This window comes from Neopelma chrysocephalum, unplaced genomic scaffold (assembly GCF_003984885.1).
Source record: "Neopelma chrysocephalum unplaced genomic scaffold, ASM398488v2 Primary Assembly neopelma1_97017, whole genome shotgun sequence".
NCBI lineage: Eukaryota > Metazoa > Chordata > Aves > Passeriformes > Pipridae > Neopelma > Neopelma chrysocephalum.
The window spans coordinates 1,730,391-1,754,908 of NW_020925659.1; the positions used below are offsets into that span (position 1 = coordinate 1,730,391).

Below are 24,518 nucleotides of genomic sequence, written 5' to 3' on the forward strand. Positions count from 1 at the left end.
AAGACAGTCAACAAGAAGGTCCCTGTCCCTGACTGACCACTGCTAAAGCAATGCTACCTTGTATAAAACTCCACTGAGAAAGAGAATTACAGCAAGCTGGCTGAAAGCTCACTATTTGATAAAGAACGTGATTCTGCCAGGAAGAATTAGGCATGTGCTGAGAAGACCTAACAGATTCAGCTGCCTCATCAGATGACTTAATCTGAGGACTGCTTAGTTCTTGTGTGGTGATTGGGTGTAGGTAAGACTTAGCTGTTGCCTAGAAGCTCCTGCAGCCAAGTAAAGCAAGTGTTTGATTTAAGAGATGAAGAGAATCAAAGTGATATTTGGATATGAACTAGAGGCAAGACCTGTTCCAAGTTTGAGAATCAAACTGTTGCTTCTTATTGCTACCCAATCTTTTCGTGACTCTGTCAAAGGCAATCCTTTTATTGGGCTGCATTTATATTTTCTGGGAGAAAAAAAATCTGACTTAAACCACAAATAATTTGTGTTTCTCAAAGGAAAAACAGATGTCAAACAGGTGTTTCTAACTTACCTCTCCGATTAACAGGATCCTTAGCTACATATGCAATATAGTCAGTTGTATCCTGTCAAAAAATTAAGATATCTATAATGAATGCAAAAAAATATTTGCACTGATCATAGCAAAAGATCACAGTCCAGAGTATGTATATTCCTGTGGGTAGAGCCTCAAATGATATGTTTTGCTCTACAGTTGTATACTACTTCAACCCCATATAAACGTTTATGGGTTTTGGTACTGATTGCACCACTTTCTCCAGAATGTGATCTATTCCAGCAGAATTTAAAAATCTCTTCCAAGGCCTTTGAGAATCAATTAAACAAACTCAGTAGGATTTGGATCAAGCCTCATTTAGGAGGGAGTAGAATTACAAGTCCTTATTTTCAAACTGCCCAGAGGTTTTGGTTCAGAACATAAACAATCAACCTGTTCTGTGGCAGAAAGAGTGGGAGTAAGAGCCCTGCTCCCCAGAAATACCGAGCAATGGCATTTATTCATGTGTGAAAGCAGGTGTGTTTGCTGACTACTATGCCATATGGCACAGAGGTGGCCAGCCCCTGCTTGGCTGTGACAAGCAGAATCCCAGGACACTCTCCTCTAGCCCATGGGCTGCTCCTTGCCACACTCGTTGCCACGTGCCAGGTGGATTTTCGGGCAAGAGCAGGCAGACATTTCCCTCAAGGATTTTTTGCTTGCTCTCCTGCCACAAGTGGCGCAGACTCGTGTCATTGTGCAGATGGAACAGAAGGGGCAGTGTTTCTGGGAAACGTTTAGGCCACACAGCCTTGATGCAAACATGAAGTCCTGGTTAGGTCTGGTGTTTCCTGACGTGCCTGGCTAGTCAGGTGTAGCTGAACCTGAGGGATACACAGGATACACTACAGCTGGCGGTATAACTCTATCCAAAGCCTTTTCACTGATCCCAGATCATTGGCAATTATGCCAAGATCTAACGCCATAACAAACATGAACCTTCTGTTAAAAGACAGACTTCTTCAGCTTAGCTTTCTCTAGTGCAAGCACACACCACAACCACCCACCCAAACCAAATCACTGTGCTGCATGTCTATACAATTTCCATCCTAAGGAAATGATGAAGCAAATTCATGGTTCTAGTAACAGATGTGTAGCCATATCACTTAATAGACTATTGGAAGACACTCAGACACAGCAGCAATGAGGTTGGCCTATTAAAAAAAAGCAGAGAAGAATGGCCCTAATATTTTGTCCAGTAATTTCTGACGCATCCTGTGACACAGTGTCTAGGCGATGACTAAAGTGGAAATAAGGGTGCATATCAAGAAGTAAGGGGACAAGAAAAGTGACTGTGTCTGTAGTAACAAACAAAACAGAGCCAAGAAAAAGGCCCGAGAGTTGTTTCACAGTTGTCCATACTGTTTTATTGTTGCTACTCTCCCATGCCCCTCTGTGCTGGTTTCTCATGCCATGCTCTGAAACTCTCCGAGGGACCGGCACGCGCTGGGCATCGATCCCAAGAGACCACTACGAGGGAAGAGGGTGAGTGTTTGGATGCAAATTTCACTGTGCTATTTAGTTGCAGGGCCAGAAGGGTCAGAAAATGGGCCACAGATCAATTTATTTACTAGTTCAGGCACAGCTAATGGATACATTAATGGCTGAGTAAATCATAGATCTATCTCACAGCTAGTGCGGACGTGACAGTCTGGAACTACCAACTCGTTATTTCCTCTAAAGTTCAGGTTGAAGTTGACTATGACAAATCATTAAGGACTTAATGTGGGCACATTCCACGGTGGGTAATTTAGAAGATTCCCATCCAAAAACTACACAAAGATGGGCTGATGCAGCAAAGTGGTCCTTGACATTTAAGGACTGAAAACAAGTATGAATGAGACGTAATTACCACCCCTAAGAAATTGCATCGCGGTGGTAAAATTTGGAGGTGTGGCTGAAACCGAAAAACTACTGCCTTCAGGGACCTCTGAGAGACCTGCCTTATTAGACCTTATGAAAACCTCCACTCTGACATTTCAGCAGATATCTCCAAAAACAGATGTCTTGTCTAGCAGCCTGGAAACAACCGCCTGAAATTACCATGGATGAAAATTGTTTAGTGTATCATAAGGAGGGGCTGAAGAGAGCTAAAGCAGATCCAGAACACAGTCTTGGAAGTGAACTAAAAATTGTTCTGAAATGGTGTGTAAAGGATTTGGTGGGGACGTTTTTAAGCTGCCGTGTACCGACACAGCCAGAAACTGACTCATTGCAAATGGGAATATTGCAAACATATATATATGGTATTCAAGCTGTTCTCCAAGATTGTGGAACACTTCTCCAGTGGTTACATTTTGATTAATGTAAGATAATTAACAGTAAGGGAGTGGGTGGAAAGTTGTGAAGATAATTTCTGTCATGAATGTGAGGCAGATATATAGAGTATAAAGGTGGATGGGGTAGAGAAGTGAGGGTAGTCTCACTTCCTAATAAACCAAACTCCAAAATTCAAAATAAGGGAAGTACTTCATGAAAAAACATGGGTTCAGATCTAGGTTCCTAGTTCACTATGACCTTTGTCTATCCAGTTTAAATTGCATATAAGGAGATGAGCTTATGGGCTGGAGCCCAGCTGTGGTTGGGAGATACAGTTCGGTGGCAGCAGTCCTCCACCAGGTGGAAATCACTAAGGGCTGATGAAAGTTGTGACTAGATGGCCCTCTTATGAGTAGATAAAGCTGTGACTTAAACCACATCCTCTCACCTTGTCTTCTTCTACACACATCCAGGACAAAGGAACCACCTGCTTTATGAACAAGCTTATGGTTTAAAGTTGTGCCAGACACTAGACCACTAAGATAAACTTTAGAGCATCATTAGATACTCATAGCTACCTTCTTCCCCTCAACACCACAATGAATTCATGCAGTAGTAGTCTTATCAGGAAAACAACTTTACAATTTTACCATATCTTGTAGGCTCCCTTCCACCGTGCAGTTTTATTCTTCTGGTAGCTCGCTGACTCAGTAGCGTGATTTTTATCTCTCTAAAACATTTGGAAGAGCTTGTTTACTCCAAATCCAATCTCTTCTACTGCTGCTCCTCTCCTCTTTCCTGGTAAATCACTCTAGCAGTGGGCAGAGTGAAATGGTGTTTCCAGGACTTAGCATTTGGGATGGCAGATGGGCAGCGAAGAATCTTCTTACGGAGGCAGGGAACTGTGCTAATCACTCCTCTGCCCACTTCAGGAATTGTTCATTTACAGCATACATTGCAATCTGTTGTATTTCAAAGCTGTTGTTGATCCATATTTTGTTCCCCAAATTATTATGATATGGTGTCCTTTTCCCTTCTGTAACTGAACTCTGCACTGAACTCTGCAAAGCTATACTAAGACTGAAGATTGCCTTTATGTTTCCTGAGGGTAGCTAAATGAACAGAGGAAGTGCCAAGGATCTTTACCTTAACAGGGTTGAACTGCGAGAATTGACTCACAAAGCAGGCTGGAAATTGCCTTACCTGTAGCACACGACTGATAAATCACGGATGATCATACGATGGAGGAAAAGGCACTCATTCAATTAATCTAGGTTTAAAAGCTTTCAAACCTCTAAGGTAAAAGGTGAGCAGTGTCAATATTTTATAATTCCCCCATTGCTTCCTGAGTGACAAATACTTTTTAAGCACATTTATTAATATACCTTCAATAGACAGCTTATAAAACTAAGGAAAAGCACAACAGGCAGGAATCTGCCCTTTGCTCCAAATGAACCAAATGTGTAAAATTGAAAGCTGAATTGGAAACTGAAAGCTTTGCAAAATGAGCAAGTAAGGTCTGTGCTTCCTCAAAGCCTGTCTTCAAGCCACGAGTGTAGCAAATACACCTGAAGGCAGTATTTAGTAGTCTTCTCAATGCACACTTAAAGACGAGAAGGAAAAAAAAGTGCTTCATTACTATAACTGCAACATAGTCTATTACTGTGAAAAGTGCAAATTAAAAACAGGATAAAAATTCATACAATCCCATATGACTGCACTACATTACTCTGAGAAACAAAGTGATGCTTATCAGTTACTATATAAATGCTCTCAACCCCTTGATACTTTTTTGTTTCAGTCATTCAAAGAGGAGGATCTACGAATTCCCCTCAAAAAAGAGTTTGATGACAACAATCAAGATGAATTTACAAAAACAAGAAACAGGAGCTACTGTGGCCGTATTTTTTTTTCTTTCAGTAGGATATGTGATAAATTCTGTCCCACAGTCCTCAAAAGGCAGTATCCACGCTGGGGGGGAAGGCTTCAAAGAAATGCTTACCGGGTCACCTCCAGACGCAAAGGAAATAGATTGCATGTGGTGATTTGCTATGATCTGTATGGATCAGAAAGAATAAGTGTAAGTCAGATAGTTTTCTTACAGTTTACACTTTTTTGATTTTTTTTTCTGGTTTGCATACAGGCGAAAATCCAAAATCAGGATCAAAATTATCCACATGGAGTAAAAAGGGCAGCACAATAATATAAACAAACTGAAGGATCAATGAATCTGTTCTGGTGTTCTTTAAAACGTATCAGGACACTGCAAAGTTGCTAAACGTGCTCAGAACTCCAGTAAATCACACAGATCTGTCAGACAGTATCTTTGGAGAAATTTTGATCAGCAAAAACTCCCTTTCTTTATTACAGATAATGATGAATGAAGCAAAAGGTCCTATTCATCAAAACACTTTTCTGCTGATGCCACTCTGGTGAAATCAATGAAACCATGTCAATCCGTACACCAGCTAGGGTTCCTAACATTGTTTCCAACACCCACTGTGTCATTTTATGTTTCAAACATCAACGTGTTTGCAATATGCAAACAAAAATTTGACCCGAGCTGCACTGTAGCATTGTGGACAAAATCACAGGCATAATCCAGGGCATTTGAAATTCAAATTGCTTATGTACAATTTGAACTAATACAATATTTCTCTGGGAAGAGACAAATTGTCCTGAACATACAATACTAGCAGAACAGCTCTGCTATTCTGAGATTTAACTTATGAAATCTTTTAATAATGAAATCATGTAATAATCAAGAAAGAAAAGGTCATTTGAAAGAAACTTTCACTTGATATTTGAGTCACATAAGCCATGCCAAGGAATTCATCTGGGAAAGGACAGGCCTCTATTTAGTGCCTCAAAGCACGTGACAACAGAATTAGGATCTCAGTTTGGAGAGGGAACCACATACTTCAGAAAACTGTTTTGGAAAAAAAAATAGGTTGAAATATATTCTCTGGGATGTTTTCCCTATCCTGCATCTAAAAGACCTGAACTAGCAACTACCTTCCTCGGAAAGAAAAAAGCCTGACACGACTTTTTCTGGATCTTGCTGCTTCATTAAGTCAGAGAGAGTTGATAACTATTTGCAGTGTTTCTTTCATGTAAAGAGCACTTCATTTTCAATAGCCCTGCTTGTCACACAGCAGCCTCTGAAGATGTGGTTAGTTTTTAAGTGTTCACTGGTGAATTAGTGTTCCATTACTCATCAGTGAGGATACCCTTCTCTTTTTCCCGTAAAGAAGTAGTAATCTTAACAATAGAAATGAACTAGTGAAGATCTGTTACACATTTAACATTGTCATTTCCCTGACTTGTGCAAATAACCCAATCTTTTACTTCAGCATCATACAAAACAAAAATTATTTTAAGTTGTCTCTAAGCTAATTTTTCCAAGTTTTAAGAAAAGCGCTTGAAGCCATCAGTTCAAATCAGATTGTTTTTTAAAAGAAATATACAAAACAAAACCATCTTCCACCCAGCCCTGCCTAACATATTCACTGAACTGTTGCTGCAGCACATGCAATTGCTTTCCTTCTACCCTCAGGGCCAACAACACTGTCTTGTCTTTTTTCTTTCTTTCCAGCTCCCCTGGGAAAAAGAGGCTATTACAGAAGTTCACAGCCTTCTTCCTGTGTGGGACCTCAAAGGGCAAAGCTGCTGGGCCATTCTTATTTGCAAATCAAATGCTTGGCACAAACAAGAAACAGGGGAGACCACAGCCACATCAGGGATCTCTGAGAAACCAGACGTTTCCCAGGCCAGCAGCACCCAGAAAAGTCGATCTCAAAAAGAATTATGTGAGAGAAAGATGAAGAGTTTTGTCAGCTCAGAGAAAAGGTAAAACATCTGGGGGACGACTCTGCTCTGGGATAAATCAGTTTAACTTCAACTCTGCCCTGGCACTGGCTGAAGACAAGGCGACTTTCAGGGCTGGGCACTCTCTTAGTAGATCTAATTAACATCAAGTTCCCGTGTTTCTGACTGGGGGCAACTGTCCCTGTGAGAGGCACTGCTGTGTATATTCCATAGCAAGGCTACAAACTACTGCAACCAGGCATAGCACTGCTCCCAGTGTCTCAGTGCTCGCTGCAGGAGATCTGGATGTTTTCTAAATAAGGATGATGATAAATGAATGAAAACATGACGATAATAATAATCGGCAAGTTTTTTTGACGGACAGTGTACATGTTCTTTCTCATTCTTTAATCCTGGTGCCCTGAAGGACAGTAGGAACTTTATTGTTTTCCTCTCTGGCTGTATCTGGGCAGAAAGTCGTTGTGCCCTAGCAGAATATGTGGCTCACAGCAAATAGCACAGCAGTGACTACGCATGTCCATCTGCTTTCTCTTTGTATACCCTGAGCAAGGATTTTTCTCATCTCATACATCATTCACAAACCACTGCAGCGATTCCCCAAAGTGCGTCTGTACCTTCAGCACAGTGAAGAAGAAGGAATAAGCTACTTGAAAAAGGCTGCCTTGTCTCTCTGAAAGACTGGCCTTTCACTGCACTGCAAAATGCCCGAGGCTGTATTTTTAGCAGTGCCTCAGGAACGGTTTGCCCTTTCAGACTCTAAATGGAAAGAAAACAGTGAAATTGGGGATGTACATTCAGTCCTTTAGTTGGTTACTCCAAGCATATCCCTTTCACCACCCTGAAAGTTTTTAATTGTACCCAGTAAGAACTACCATGACCAGAAAATGACATTTCATGTCATAGGGCTTATAAGAGCAAAACCAATCTACCAGAAACAGGGCAAGAAGGAAATAATTAATGAAAGCTGTGTTGAATACTGGAATAAGCTGACTTCTACTATGATTCATATTTCATTTTTATTCATTTTATAGACATTACTGAGGAATAATAACTTTGAGCAACTGAGTATTTGACAGACAGCGGCAGACTGTTCATCAAAAGCCTTACAAATTAGTACCGAAGTTGCACTCACCTGTTTCGTATCAGGATTCATTAGATTTAAGCTGCTGGTGGAGATATTCAACATTATGCTCGTTCCTGCAAACTGAAGATTGCTCTTTCCCAAGATGCTGGAAAGGGCTTTGCTTGGTTGCTGTGAGGAGGGGGGGAAAAAAAGCAGATTTTTGTTCTCTGTTTATTTGGGATGACCTTCATTGTATGCAGGGTTAGCGGTGATCTGAAAGGCTTCTAAAAGGTTTATGACTTTCAAAGAACATTTACTTACAACAGCTGCTTCCCCCTGAAAATGATTTCTCATTTATACTACTACTGCTCCTACTAATGATAGTAGCTAGGCAGGTAGTCATCTACTCTTGACCTAACTAAACAGGAATACATGATACAAAAGAAGACCTGATAGAAAATAGGGGGTTTGTAAGACAGCAAAGTCTCACCTTCACTAAGGAACCAAGTAAGCAGACTAAGACAAATGCCTTCAGTCAGTATCTTAAAATGATAATGTTCTTATTCTGTAAAAACAGCTTCAACTCTTGAAAAGAAATCTGTTCTCTGCATCCACTGACTTCTCTACCCACTCCCCACACAGAAAGTGGGACTCCAGTGGTACCGATGGGATGATTACAAAATGGAATACAGAGTGTTACGGACTAGAAGACCTTTAAAGATCTCCTCCAACCCAAACCATTCTATGATTTTGCTTGTAGACTTCTTAGCAGTAGGCAAAAACCCAGACACAGGCTAAACAAAATCTCAGTGTGCTGCGGTACCACATGCAGGTAAAGATTACTCCTAACACAGAGAATTAAGTACAGAGTGTTGGAATGTAATAAAGGGGATGTAACAACACTGATAACTTTTGCAGGCATTTCACTAGCCCTCAGGAGGTTTTGCAGCAAGTCAACAAGTTATACTGACAAAGCAAAATTCACAAACTTCTCATCTTTGACAGCTTTGGGGAACCACAGAGCTGTGTGAGAGAAGCCTCATTTAGGTAAATCACAGCCTGTACAAAATCAGGGGGCCCAGCAGCAACTGACCAAGTCCTTCTACTTGCTGAGTTTGCACTGGTGAATATTTATGCTGCTTATTAAGATATAAAAGCAAAGCTGTGACTGGAGGCAGTGTTCTTCTGCCACTGTATTTGCATTTGTCCTAAGCTGCCTGCAAGCTTGGAAAGTTCTGTTCATAGCAGGATGGACACACCTGTGCTTCTGTAGACCTTAAAAGTTTACATACATTTAGTTTCAGCTTCTTTTCCTTCTGTTTAACTGATTAAAAATATACTACCTGCGTACTGCTCCCATGTGATGTTTGTGCTGCACTATTTTAACATTGTCACGTTGCAGAGCTAGTACTTCATTAACTTCTCAATAAAACAATCTCCTTTGAATATTCTTGTATATTTCTTCTTTCCTTAATCCTTCATGATTTCCCAGGTTGTGCCTAGGGATCACAGGCCTGCAGTGCAGTTAAAATGTGAAAACGCCCTCAGGAAGTACATGTCACCTCAACCAATTTGATAAGCCACCAGTGGCAAAAACATGATGAACGTACAGACCAGCAAAAGAGACCTGTATTTGATGTTTAGCTAAGTTCTGTCGCTATTCCTTCTCAGTAACTGGTGAGCAGCATTGCCTCTAAAACCCTTAACAGAGCAGGCTGCCTCACCAGGCAGTTGGAACTCCGTTTAACTCACTTTTCCAATTATACTTTGTGTCATTTTGCTTTCCAAGGAAAAAAAAAAAAGATACTTTTGTCTTTACTTTCAGTATTAAAACAAAAAGCCAGAGAACCAAGAGATGCCAGTGTGATAAATGTGGTGGTGGGGAAACCACAACCCTAATTTCTGAGACAATTTCCAATCACACCGTAACACATGTTGTCACATATGCCTGATTTTACCAGAGGAAACAAGTGGCACTTCATCCCATCCCTTTATACTGAGATTCTACCTAAGTGGTGCAGCAGGTGGAGAAGTGGACAGACCTTTTTGTTCACCTCCCCACTCTCCTCCTATGCCCAAGAACTTACACACGGGCTATAATTAACTGCTTTCTATGCTTCTTCCCTTGGAGTTAGCAATATATCCCAGCTTTGCCAGCAGGCCTCTGGAAGAGCAGGCAGAGCAAGACTGTTGAGAGCCACCAGTGCATGAGCTGAGCCAAGGCTTACTCTGCTCCCTGTCTGAAGATTCTAACTCCTACCACATAAATAAAAATAAAAGCATGACAATAAACGTGTCAGGGACACACTGGACTCACCATGTGTGCTGGCCACTGAGCATCAGCCACATGGAAAGAGCATAGGGAGAAAAGGATCACCTCATATGTTCTCTCCATTCCCAGGAACCAGTGATTACCAAACTCATTAAATGTCACCAGTAGGGCTATGCTCAAAGAACTGACCTAACCACTTTCAAAACTATGTATGTTTTTGGCTTCTGCTCTACCTTCCAGCACCTTTTTCCATGATTTAGTCATGCATTTTATGAAAAGCCACCCCTTTTGTTTTTTTTAACTCTCCCACATGTGACCTACCAAAAAAAATAAAGTAAAAGGAGGGGGTTTCTACAGAAGCCACATAAAGGCACAGTCTTCATCCTAGATGTATTCACACTTCCAGATGCCTAAAAAAGCAGATCCTGATGAAAAGGGCAAGCGACAACACACCGTGGGTGAAAACAGCCAACACTTTACGTGATTAATGATCTGCAATTCTCAAAGCTGCTTTAAAGTCACCTGCCTGCTGTGCCCGGTCTCCTCTGTGCTGAACTAAGAAAATAGAGTCAACTGCACTACAAGAAAAGAAAAATACCTTTCGTTTCTTGAAGGCTCCTTTGGCACCAGGCACGGCTTCACAAACACGACTGATTGCTTCCCTGAAGAGACAGAAAATAGCTTTATGGCAAATTAATGTGTGGATTTCTTCATTACGCTTCAAATGCACTGGAGAGAACAGCTTCAGACCATATTTCTGTTTACAAGTGAGGTCAGTTAGCTTTCTCCTCAAAAAGAAAATGTTTTCTTGCGCTATTAAAAAGAGATTTTTCTCACTGTAAATAGAAATATTAGCCTTAATGCCTTCTTCCAAGTCTCATTTTTGTACATTGCTTAACACCTTTCTAAAAAAAAAAAATGTTTCTTGTAATGTAAGAGTTAGAAAAGATCATTTTTCTCACTACTATACTATACATTTTTCCAATCAGAGAAAAATCACCAGGCTTTAGATAGCATTAGAACCCTAAAACATTCCTGGTAATACCCATGTTGTATATAATACATGTGATGTACAACATTTTAACTGATATCTGTTCAGTACAATCTGAATAATTTATTAGTGGCCTTATTTTTATACTGTAAGCAAGATTAATGCCATCAACATTTTGCTTCAGTTTTACAATATTGTTTCATTCATCCCATTGCACTTGGGTTGACTGAAAGAAATGCACGTTCAAAAATTATTTGAAGCTATACCCTCTCACAGAAGAGTAACTGTATACCACAAAAACTCTTGAAATCATACTGCTACAAACAAATCTTGTAGTTCCTTTCATGATTTACCAGCTTATTTTCTGCATAGTCAGTCTGGTCAGGGTTTAGAATTTGCTCCTGTGTATGTAGAGACTTTCCTCTGACCACAACAAACAAAGCTATAATAGGCCTCTCCCACTGATACTGCAGAAGAATTCCTCATTTCACAGGAGTGAGCAAAGCTGACTCCAAACCTTCTTAAACAACTATTTTTAATATGTATTGAGACTAACAGGACATTATATTTACAATACCTTATGCAACAAGCAAATAGAAAGCAACAGAATGGGATGCAATGAACTACGAGCTAAAGAGCAGTCAAAATAATCAAAACCTTTAAACATCACCCAGATAAAAACATAAAAACTGTTAACTTTGTGCCATATGCAGTGTATTTCAACTATAGATTGGGTGATGGCACAGGATCAACAAATGAATCAGGAGAAAAATTCATACACTTATCAGTATTCAACATATAATGGTTCAGGAAATGTCACAGGTTTTGTCTGGTTGCAATCAGTAACTGCTATATAGTTATGTCTTGGGTGCTTTTACCTAGGGCCCAATCCAAATTTTGAATCACCTGAAAGAATCATAAGAATTTATTACTTTTTGGGAGGTGGGTCGTCGTGAGGACGAACGGGGCTTAAAGCAGGTTTAAAGCCCTGCCATTCCGAAAAAGTGTGAGATTTACAGCAAGAATGGTCAAAAAAGATTTCAGACATACAATCCTTTCTTCAGGTCTAGAAGAGAGCTTGTTTGTTCCACAGCTTGTTTTTTGGGGATGTTTTTCTCCCCTACCTACATCTGCTTGTCCAATAAAATTGCGTCTCACTACAAACCTTGCCTTGCACGTGCACTCAGACCACTATAGCTACAACAGCACTCCATTTCACAGTTCAGTGCTTGTAGTTAGTTCCTACATTCACCACAATGGTTTTTTGATTCCAAGCAAGTGTTTTAGTTAAAGTAGTTACTAACTTTTCTTACAGAGAAAGTAAAGTAAGTTGCTTTAAAGGAGCAACTTAGAAATAAAAGCACAGCAAGCATCGTGCATGATGATTACCATGCTACTGAGACATAGGTTACTCCTGGAAATGTGATCAGGAGAAATGAATATTACTCTTTTCAAATGAAGAATTCACTAAAAATATTTTTCTTTGGCTCAGGACAAACAATCAGACACCACGTTTTACAGAGTCATCCCCTGTGGCTACTGAGCTACTTGTGGTTTCCTGTCTCTTTCTTCCACAGAACCAAATCCTTTGGAGGCAATGGGGTGAGCAGTCCCAGCCAGTGACAGCCTCCAGCCCACTGCTGTCTTTAAGACTCATGCCTCTTGCTTCACCAGGTGTGTCTTAGCTTCTGGAGCATTTTGGCTCTAAGTTGCTCTCACAGAGACATCACCAACACTTCATCCTCTTTGTCTTCTCCAGTGGTCCAACTGGTGTGTTGAGACACCTCACAGTTTTTTGCCTTTCACAGAACAGGTTTGTATTTCAGAGATATGAACTGTGCTTGAGGGATAAATTCGGATGTAATTTCCTTTCTCTTCCTAGTTGCCTCCATCATCTTCTCTCTCTAGTGGCAACACGGAATAAAAGAGGGTTTTTCAAGCCACTGCATCTGACAAAAATTGTGTACAATCTTGTTATTTTTCTAGTACAGGCTTGGGATTTGTAGTGGTTTTGCTAACTACCTCTACTGTCTGCCAGCTCCTTGTAATCACACATGAAGTGTGTTACTCAATAGTATCATCTGACTCAAAGACCTTGTTGACCAAAACTGCCACTTAGGTGTAGGAGAGGAAATGCTGAAAAGGCTTGAGCTCGGGGAAGAGATTTGGCAAGGCAGCCTTAGCTACTCCTTGTACACTCTGCCTTGGCAAACCAGGGAAAGCACTGAGCCATGGAGAGGCTGGGCTATATGTCCTCTCACTCAGGAACAAAGTTCTATACATTTCCCAGCTGCCTGTCTTCCTTTTAGTAAAATACCTCAGTTTTACTGAACTCAATGTTCTCAAAGGCTGTCCAGTACTGTGGCTCTTCAGTTTCTGAAACTCTGTGAATACTGAATGTATTCAAGCAATTGCAGAGTTTAATTTAAGAATGCTTTTAGTGAAAATGCTGGGAACTTCAGAAAATACATTTGCAGAGCAATTCTGCATAAGCAAGGTCAGAGTGCCCTGGCATCAACCCTTTGCATACCTGCAACAGAAGGCACAGTACTTTTCCTGTGTGGGAGTTAGGAAGTCTAAAAGAGGTATTTGAACAAAACAAGACAAAATAGAACAGCTGAATGTCTGCCACTGCACTGATAGGCACTTTTTTCCAAGGGCAACCAAGATGGTTAGAGGGAGCACCTGCCCTATGAGGAAAGGTTGAGAGAATTGGCATTTTCAGGCAAGAATAGAGAAGGCTTTTGGGTGACCTAAATGCATCCTTCCAGTACCTGATGGGAGTCTACAAGAAAGATAAAGGGAAACTTTTTACAGACTTTTTACATGTAGTGATAGGACAAGGGGAAATAGCTTCAAACTGGAAGGGAAAGGTTTAGATTAGATGTTAGAAAGAAATTCTAATTTCACAGAATTTCTAATTCTGTGTTGTAAGGATGGTGATGCACAGGCACAGGTTGCTCTGAAAAGCTGTGAATGTCCCATCCCTGGAAGAGTTCAAGACCGGGTTGGACGGGGCTCTGAGCAACCTGGTCCAGTGAAAGTCATGGAATGGGGGTTAGAACTAGATAATCTGTAAGGTCCCTTCTAACCCCAAAAATTCAGTGATTCCGTGACAGTTCCTAGATCCCTCCACTCAGAATATTCTAGGACGATGGGGCAGGGGTGCCTTTACACAGATAGCCTGGTGATGTGGAAAAGACAGCCCAAAGATTTCTTTCTGCCTGGCATGCCCAGGCAGCACAGGGCAGACGTAAGCTCCTTTTTTTTCGGCAAATCAAATTTGCAAATGCCTCAGCCGCACAAAAACCTAAGCCACAAATCGGGCCCAGGAACAGATATTGCTGCCACGTCGAAAGTGCCATCACTCGACCTGTGTGTGTGGAAATGCTTGCCCAGGGAAGGCAGAAGCCCTGTACACATGGCTAAACGTTGCACGGAGTTCAGAAAAGTTGGATGCAACTACATTTGCTTCCTTTCCAATTAGAAAGTTATTTGACGCAGACATAACATTACACCTTCGTAAGCCACATCCTGTTTCATTAGTTAGGCTCAGATAAAAACCAGTGTAGAGCCAGGCTGATCTCTTGTAAAATTAGTTACTGTGCTGTCTGCAGCAGGGACCACACGCTGAGTTCCAAATCCACCCAGAAGTATTTTCTGCTTTGCAGATGGTCATACCATGGAGTCATTTTCTTGGCACGAAACATGTTGTGTATTTTGAATATAATTTCAGCACGCAAGAGTATCCAGTAAAAAAATTACCAATACGCATTTTCTGAAACTCACCTATTCTGCTTTAAAGGGACTTGACATCTGAGACAGAAAAAAGGATATTTTACATTGCCACTTTGCTCCATTAAAAAGCCTGGTAGCTTTCATAGCTTTAGTGATATTTTACTCTGCTATACAAAGTAGCTGGCTCAGGAAGCTCAAATCTGCTCCTCTGTGGAACACCATCACATGAAAATACTCTCCATTCTTGTGGTTTCAAATATTTTTCTGATTGTGATGTTTTGGTTTTTGCTGTTCTTAATTAATACAATTTAATTGATTAAAAATCAGAACTCTGGAACTCATATTTCAGGGAAATGACAGGCACATACAAACAGCACAGATTTTCTCAACATATTTGGAAAAAGTAAAGCCATGCCAAATAATGAGACAAGAAAATGTGACTTGTCTTTAGTCTGAAATGTTTTGTATCACAATACTTAAAACTATCTAATATTCTTTTAAGATATTTTAGTATCCTGTAGTCCCCAACATTACCTTTTCCACCTCCAAAGCTTAGGACTTCATGGGTTAACAAAAACAGACATCAAAAGGTGGATTTTCTAAATGAAAGCATGACATGACCGGAAGAATTGTACAGAAGACTTACAGTTATAACAGTATTATGTTCCTATCAATTTTAATAACTTCTAAATCATTACCAAGTATTGTACCAGTATTTCCTGAGGAGAAACAAAGTCTGTACTAAATATAACAATAACTTGCTTCTGAAAAAGAAAAAAGAAAACAGAGACCAAAAGTACATTTTTAGAAATCTGTTTAATAATTGAAATACTGTTTGTTCTTTTGCAAAACAGGCATAACGAGCATGTGCCGTCTGAAGTAGGACAGGGGACATCCACAAGCTCTGAACACTAAACCATTATATTACTGTTTACAGAACTTTTAAGTGCCAACTTGCAGACTGACCATGTCTGGAAGGTGTAAGGCTGAAGAAGCAGCTAAGGAGGAACAGAGGTATGGAGAGGAAGGGCAGGCTAACCCTGCAGGGCAGGTGCACCCACTGCCATGAGTTCAGAGTACCCCTGTGGGGAATCCCCCCCAGAAAATGGTGCAGAGACCAAGTGGTGCCACTTGTCACACCATCCCAACTGAAGTGAAGCCTGTCCTGATGGGAAGCCTGGGACAAAAGTTTTGTGGAATAAGGTGGCACCAGCTGATGAGTCACACAGGCTGATGTGACATCACTTGTAGAGCAAGGAGACGACAACCTTCTTCTTCTTCTTGTCAGCTCCTCGTTTTGTTTCTTCAAATGGAGTTTTTTCGCGTGCAGAAAATCTACAAGCAGAAAATTAAAGGAAGCCGGCCAACTTAATTTTTGTTTTATTGAATAAACTTCATACAGTAAAACCGTTGACTTTGGCAACTGTTAGACATAGAGTACCACATGCCATTAGGTATTTAGCATGCAATCTATCTAATGATAGTTATCCTCGTCCTCCTGCATCTTCAGTGGGAGACTTCCATTCAACTCCTAAGAGAAATCAGTGCACTTGTGAGGACTCTTTTGCTTTTACTGCCAAAGGGACTTTTTATCCATTGGTATGCTCAATGACAGCTCTGTTCTCAGCATTTATAGATGACCTAACTTTAAGGAATATTTGGGACAATTTCTGTACAATTTGTACCTTCTTTTATAACATGTGAGTAAATTTTAGAAACCCAGTTTCATTCATCAGTGACAGAAAAGTCCACCTGATCTTGATGATTTCTTTCAATACAGTAGTTCTGAGCAATAGCCTTATTTAGGAAATGTAGAGTGAAACTTGTTTATCCAGCAGCACACCTTATTTAGGTATATCTCTTAACTCTGCACGCATACATAGCTTTTATGGATATAAAGTAGCAGTGTATAAAACCTTGGCACTGAATCCACACCTACAAAACCTTTCTTATACACAGCCCTACCTCTGTCAGAAATATGGTCAATGGCACCTAAAAAACTAAAAAAAAAACCCCAATGTACTTTAAGGTTTAGATCTGTTAAGTAGCTCAATCCTTTAACTTCTTTTGTGACCTCTAGGCTTTTTTCCACTCAGCCTGGTCTCTAGCCATTTATCCTAGTACTGGTCAGAGAGATGGAGACAGAGAAATTAAAACTGTTTTCTGTTGCTGAATCAGGATCATGATAACCTCCAAACTGGGTCCAGCCTCAGGTCATTTACTAAGGTATCTTCTCTATCAAAGAGTAGTGCACAGCAGATATTTCAAAGGACGACATAAAATCTTATAAAAGTAAAATGAAAACATTTAGCCTAACGAGTATTTTTCTCTAATCCCTAATTAGCTTCACGTCCAAAGCAGGACTTTGGAGACAGATATCTTACAAAAGCTCTTTTTTTTTATTAGATGATTATAGATCTACTGCTGCCCTTTTGATTAACTGCATAAGATAAATGACATTTTATAAATATGCAAGCTGCGTTTTCCAAAAACAACTGTCCATTGGTGATGAACTGTATTCTGTGACTGGACATGTCACAGAAATGACATACAAATTCCTTAAGCCATCATTTCTTTGTGTAATCAAGCTGCCAGGTGCAACTAGCAGAACGTGAGAGTGTCTCCAAGTTTCTAGGCAGTCATTAACTTTGTACTGCAATTTGCATTTAATTTATGTTAAGACCACTCTGCCTCAAGTCCTGCTTCTGATTCTGAGCCACCAGATTTCTGAAAACCCAGGGTACAACTATCCACATAACTGCTTCCCTGACTTTTTGGCTTTCAACTTTAGACCCTCTCCATCCCCTGAGAGGCTCTTTGTTTTCTTACAAAGGCATGTGAGCTCAACTAATTGCTCTCACTCCAGCTTTGTATTATCATATATTAGTCAAATTATTCCAAATACTGGGTAACATTTTCCACACTAATACTACTTTGAAAATGAAAGATTCCAGTGTTAGGCATACAAAATCCTATTTATTCTACCCCATTTCTGTGCTAATGACAGCTTAACTAGCAAATGTAAATTATTCTCTAACTATCAGGCACTGTAGCTGTCATCACCCCACTCAGTGGCGTGCTGTATGAATTATAAGGATGCCTCCATCCACTTTTGAGAATCTTGTTTCCTGGTGAACCTGGCAGTACTCAGCACCCCCTGACTCCCAGAGTTTTGACTCTGAAGTAACTGTGGGCATTCCTTCCTGCACACAGCTGTGCATCCAGATGGTTTATGTGTTCTGCCATCCCCTAAGCACTGCCCCACAGCCAGAGTACAGGCAGCAGAAGGCAGAGGTGAACTGCACTCACCTTCTAAGCAAGACAGAATGTTAAGGAGGACACTGAGTAAAGAATTCACTGCAGATAACACATTACCTATCCACCTTCAAAAATCACAGGAGAAACATTCTTCCTTTTCAATGTCTTCCACCCTTTCTTTCAGTGATGCTTGCTGACAGTGGATTTCTGCAAAGAATACAGATATAGTTGAAACACCACATCAACCGAGCTTCATTCGTATTGTTCAGCACTGGACTCAAACCCAGCTCTAAAATCTGGATTTCCACCATCTCTCCTCCAAAAGCTTGGGATATTGGCATAAACAGATTTGGTTTAATAATATTATTAATAAAGTTCAGGCCACAAATTTGGAGAGGAATCTCTTTCCAGTTGTTCAGCCCAACACGGTGCGTGGAGAGGGCTGGGATCGGAGTTTGGATTCGGGTCCAGCGCTGATACGAAGTATTTCAGTCCTCTGATCTACTTGCTATTAAGACAGCATGCAACATAATGTTTTACTCAGCATGGGGAGGTGTGGCTTTCTGATGCTGCATGCAGCAAACTGATGGTATTCCACTAAATGCCAGTGAACATGCATCCTTGTAGCCCATACTTGGATGTACAACAAACAGTGCATGCAACATCTAATTCAAACCAGTGCATAACTCACTCATGCATACAACACAGAAGCAAGGACTCATTACACCAGAACAGCTTTAACAATAAGCATACAAACAGATTACATGAACTGCAAACACTGCACATGTTGCAAAAGAGTTTTACCTGATTTTTTTTATTTTTTTTTAAATTATTTTTTTTTTTAATAAAAAGCCCAAAGGCACAAAGAGCCTGGCCACAGAAACTTAAGATGGGCCCCTTTCTGTGAGGACGATGGTAGGTTTCTGATGAACTTTAACCACCTGTGGTTAGCCCAGTAGTCTCGTCTGCTAGTCCTCCTGTTGCTCCTTTATGTTGAAAATTAAATGCTTTTGTTCGTCTTGCTCCCCAGGAAAGTTATCTTGACTTCACGTGTGTTTACCAGAATTATCACTGGATAATTAATGATGCAACACGTGGATTCAGCTGGCTTCCATTCATCACTGTGTGTAACTGCTGACCCTTGTCTCGTGCATCCATTTATTTGCTCAAGAGTTCACACGATGTTACATTCATTACGCAAAAGAATAAATACAATACAAGTGATTATACTGCTCTACTTCTTCTGCTTCTCCTGTAGTGAGAGAATCCTGAGACTTCAAAAGTGAATCACAAAGGGGAAAATCTAGTATGAATTGTACATAGCTGTTCACTTTTCTCAAATCAGACACAAAATTAGGACAACAATAACTTTGCAAGGCACCACAAAGGTTGTTAAGACCCGATGAAGTGTAGGACAAGTGGAAGTGCTTGCTCACTTGCTTTCACATGAAGATAAACCTCTCGTTGCAAGTGTTAACGGTTTAGTTTACAAAAAAGTGAAAAAGCAAAACAAACACAAGTTACAGGCTAGGTACAACAGCATTAGATGGCATGAGCTGATATTTCATGTGACAGCAATAAGGCAGGAAAGGCCACTGACCAAACTATTTACACTGGGGCTTCAATGCAGTTCCTGAGATTGAAGCCAGAGTTCTTCATTTGTCAGACTGGTCCATGCATACACACTGATGCATATGCTTTCCTAATGCATTATAACAGCTGGGATTTTCAAAGCCATTCAGGTTATCTGGACAAGCTCTGCTCATTGATTTCTTATCTCTAATTCACTAGATAAGTGGAAATCTTAGCTCAATTTTTAAGTGATTTCTAAATGCTCGCTCAACAATTTAAGTGCTATTTACAAGCACTAATTCATTTAATCACAGAATTGTCTGTGACTGGGACTAACAGTTTGTCTAAAATAATACTCAGAGATTTCAGCAGAGCCACAGACTACATGTCTCACCCTCCCAGGACTGAGCTACACAAGTTTTTTATTCTAGGAGCTTATCTTACTTTGGGATTTGGCTCATCCTCAAGGCAAGCAGAGGCATAAAGTGACATATGCAATAAATGGAAGACAGAAAGAAGGCAAATGGAGGATTCCTAATGACTGACTTCCTATGTTTGAGCTCAGAAACAACGAGAAAAAGGGCAAGAAAGCAGGCAGGGACAGATGTGAGGCAGTGCTAGAAGAGGAGTAAGTGCTTTGTACTGAAAAACACGATGCTTTGTTTATTAGGAAGAGATACATGCAGACTCCCACACTAAATCAGGTAATTTGACTCATTTTTTTCTAACTATTTTTAAATCATATTTAGTAAACAGTGCATAATGCCAGAAGTCATATCAGCCCCAGACAGATCACTTTCTTCTATGACTGGTTTTGCAAGGTCTTTGAGAAATAACAGGTCAAACAGGTTAGATGCACGCAGCAGGATCAGTCTATGAAGTTCTGGGTCAGAAAGGGACTGCAGCTGCTGTGACATCTGTTTCTGCAGTTGTAGGAAAACAGCACAGAGAAATTTACACACGGGAGGCTTCACTGCAGCTACGGATCCAGGTTCCTCAGCTGATGCAGTTATGGCCAACGTTACCAGACCTACAGGCCCAGGCCTCTGCAGGTCACACTGCACCAGAAGCCATCAGGCTACCAGGAGAGCTTTACTGGTGACAGCTGCAGAGAAATCAGCAATGGACCTAACTAAAAACAAATGCATGATGCAGTGGACAGAAATGTAAGTTTCAGGTGCTTTTGTTTAATTTGTAATCAAAGGGCTGCAGGGACAGTTTGGCGCCAGGTGTCTTCTTAAAGAGGGAATTGGTGCATGTAACATCAGAACATCAGCCTTACTAAGTCAGTACATACCTTAAGGGCCATGTTATGTTTCTTAATACATGAGGAAGTTAATCAGCACATGTGAATTTTAGCAATTCTTTAATAATACTTTCTTAAAAAACAATAGGCTTGTATGAGAAATGCTGTGTGACAAAGTATGTGAGTACCAAAAACGTTAAGACATGACAACGAGATTTCTAGAGACAGATTAATTAATGAAATGCACCTAAGATGCTAGATCCTGATTCAAAAGTCACCTAAAAACTTCTGCTTTCAGAAAAGTTTTAGGAAACTACATGATCAAAATTATGAGTTTTCACTGTTTCATGATAAACAGAAAACTGTAAATGCAAAATAAAAAGCAAAACAGGAAGATATGACCTCCTGCTTGAAAAAAATATCCTGTGATATAGACATGATCAGAGGAAGATGGGACAACAAAATGACCACCATGTAGTCAAATATGCTATAACTTCAACAGAAAAAAATATAATTCAAAGTCTGTTTCACAGTAAAAGCCAAGAATATTTTTTTTCATATTGAAGGAACTACAAGACAAAGATATTTTGTTTGTGTACACCATACTGCTTCAGATCACCAAATATGCTTAAGTATTAATGGCAGACTTGTGCCTTTATGCTAGACAATAAGAAAAGTACAAAACTATTCCAGTGAAGACACATAGTGAAGGAAACTGCAGAAAAATAAGATGAATTCGGTTCACTTTTGGTTATAGAAACCAAACCCATTAATTATCACAACTGTTTCACGGGCCAGTATCACTGAACTTCCAAATGGTAAACACAAATGGACCACCTGCATTGGAACTACAAGTCTGCTTAGACATGAAATAATTTTAAAAGTTCACTGCTGCAAATACATCAGAAATGTACATGATGACCTTTTTTAAAAGCACAGTAGTAAAATTCTCAAATGCCTCCATAGTCCACATTGCCTGAAAAAGAGAATTCTGTCATTTACCTCTCCTTGGGCTTTTATGCCTTTCATCAATGCAGTATCTTGGCAAATCAATGATGAACTGTTTGTGGGGACTTATGGGGTCCAACTCAAAGCTGCTGTATGCAAGTATAACTCAAAGTCAATGCATATAGACCATACGATCAGCATGCATGCCTAAAACCAAGCAATCTTTCTCATTTAATAAAAGAAACAACTGTTTATGACATGACAAATGGTTTTTGATAGGCTTATTGGCAAATGTAAGATGCCTCAAAGAGGTGAAATTCAAGGACTGTATCCGGTAATATCGCTTTATATGTGTTTCTCTGAAAAGGATTCCTTCGTTATTTCAATTCCAGAAATTGCAAATTGCGGGCTCGAGTTGCTATGAGTGCCTCGTTCCTCTGAAATCACATTCCTCTGAAATCAGTGACTCAGGTTTTCAAGTGAAAACGCCTGCAAAACACCGTTTCCTATAGTTCTTAGAAAATATTCTTCTTAGAACAAAATGATTCATGGACACTTCTTTAGAGAGCATTGCACTTATGTACTGCTCTTACGAAAATACCATGACACATTTAAAAGAAGCTTATTGTTTCTTACATACAATCTGAAAAAGAAAATGTTATTTCGTTTGTCTCCGGTGTCATTGTGGTGATATATATTTTCGTTTGTATCCTTTTTAGGGTACAAATGGTTTGTCCTCTGACATTTTTTACCAAGAAATTCTGACACCTTTTCATAAGAAATGAATACAAAAGCCTATAAACAAAGGTCCCCAAAGCAGCTCCCTAGACTAATTTTGCCCACGCATCATAGATTTTAAGCATCTTTTAATTCTCACTGGCTTGAATGCCATGAAACTGGTAACCAGATAAGTGCCTTGCTTGGCATAACAAACAGGCAAACATTTTCTAAAGTACCTCCTGGCATATCAAAAATCCACGAAGAAAATATCCCTTAAGCCCTGTTGGAGCTGTATTAGCACCAGGTAAGAGGTTTACCTGTAAAAGCAAAGTTAGAAAGCAGACTGATGATATCCAAAAATTCTTTACTATGTGTTTTGCCATCTTCCCAGACTTTCCACTCCGGGGACACAACTCAGAAGTTACTTAAAAAAGCATAGTTGTACAAAGTCTTACCTTGCAATCTGTGTTCTAGTATTGAAGTCAAGAGATTTCATTGAGCGTAAGACTTCTATACACCCCAAGTACTGTAAGGAGAAAGAAACAGTTGGAAAATGTATTATAATTATGCTTGAATTCTGGGAGAAAATGCAGCTAACCATTAAGAGTCACTGTGCAATTCTTATTTTTACATTTTATTTATCCTATGCCTCCAGTAGGTTGTTATGATTATGCCGTTGTATGTCACAGATTTGTTCCATAAACATTTTATTTCATTTAAGTCTTGAGTTTGGTTCAACATATTATTTTATATTTAACCCAATCACTGTAATACTCCTAATTTATAATGTGTTGATATTTATCATAATGTTTATTATGTGTTTTCTTCTATGTTAATTGTTCCATTTTAGATATAATGCTAATCAAAGTAAAAAAATAATGAAAAAGGAAGTGTGGTAAAGGAAATTCACCTAGCACTGGTCAGTAGGAAAAACCTATTTAAGAGGGAGAGAACTAAGTCTCATTAGAACAAAAAAAGGCAAATTATGGCAGGGAAAGCTGAAAAGAGTACCAGCAAGCAATTCTTAATAAACAGCTCCGGGATGTATGTGATTTAGTAATTTCATTAATTACACTAGTATAAAGATATAGGAAAATAATAACCCACTAATAACCCATGCTGGGAGATGGCTTTAACAGGGTCATTCAAGAAAGGGAAGGCATGAAGGTTAGCCAATATTAAGAAAAGACCAGACTTATTGACCCAGATTTCTGCCCTGCATCTCCATGGGAAAAAAGAAAAAGGGGAGGACCATTACAAAAGACATTAAAATGTAACAGCATCTATCACAGGAGTGAGAAAAACTCTGATGATTCTTCTAGACTTGCTTCCAAAAGTGGTCATATTCTGCATATGCTAGAGTCTACCAGAGCTACAGCTCCTGTCAGATATTTGGATAATGGCTTTGTACAATGACTGGCACATCCCGTGGCAGCACCTTTGTGAGTAGGTTAAGTATCCAACCACACACCCAACTTTTGAAAGTCAGAGGAAATAGGGATGAGCCTTTACATCATGAGCCTGATAATGCCATTCTAGTGTTGTGGGTTTATATCAGCTTTTATATCAGTTTTGTATCCATTTTTGGTATCTTCACAGCATAATGCACTCTATTTGGGCATGAAACTGGTGCAGAAATCAAGCGAGGCCACAATTTTGTGCCTGCTCAGGGATTTTATTTTCATTGAAAAAATGATATTTAAGTTAGAGAATTGCTGCATCAGTAACTATATTTGGAACTTCAGCAGTTTTTTCACGGAAACATGTATGCCATAAACTGTTTACAAGCTGAGGGAGTATCTAGTTTCTTTTCACATATCATTATTATTTATTTCTATCAAATGCTATGAAGTCATTACAACACTGAATAAAGTTGACTCCTATTTGTTAAATTGCCTGACCTTAGATTATGATAGCACACAGTTTCTGTGAAGGGTTGCCTCAAGATCCATTTCCTAGAATATTTTAGAAATCTCCCACAATCTTATGTTTTTTGAAAGTTTGTATAATGCTCATGGAAAATGTCTTGTCTATAGAGATCCTGGCACGTGGAGCCCTCAAGCT

The 24,518-nt window shown here is 39.7% G+C and overlaps 1 protein-coding gene across 10 annotated transcripts in view; it reads right to left on the reverse strand.

The window, feature by feature from the left end:
* SHC3 (SHC adaptor protein 3) overlaps positions 1-24,518 on the reverse strand; it is a 60,536-nt gene that overhangs the window by 18,301 nt on the left and 17,717 nt on the right. For all 10 annotated transcript variants that reach the window (XM_027670984.1, XM_027670985.1, XM_027670980.1 and 7 more), the window contains 5 exons: positions 22,910-22,980; positions 10,580-10,643; positions 7,779-7,898; positions 4,821-4,874; positions 539-590 (listed from right to left, as the gene is read on the reverse strand). In XM_027670984.1, the coding sequence (XP_027526785.1) occupies positions 539-590; positions 4,821-4,874; positions 7,779-7,898; positions 10,580-10,643; positions 22,910-22,980 (361 nt within the window). The remainder of the gene's footprint in view (positions 1-538; positions 591-4,820; positions 4,875-7,778; positions 7,899-10,579; positions 10,644-22,909; positions 22,981-24,518) is intronic.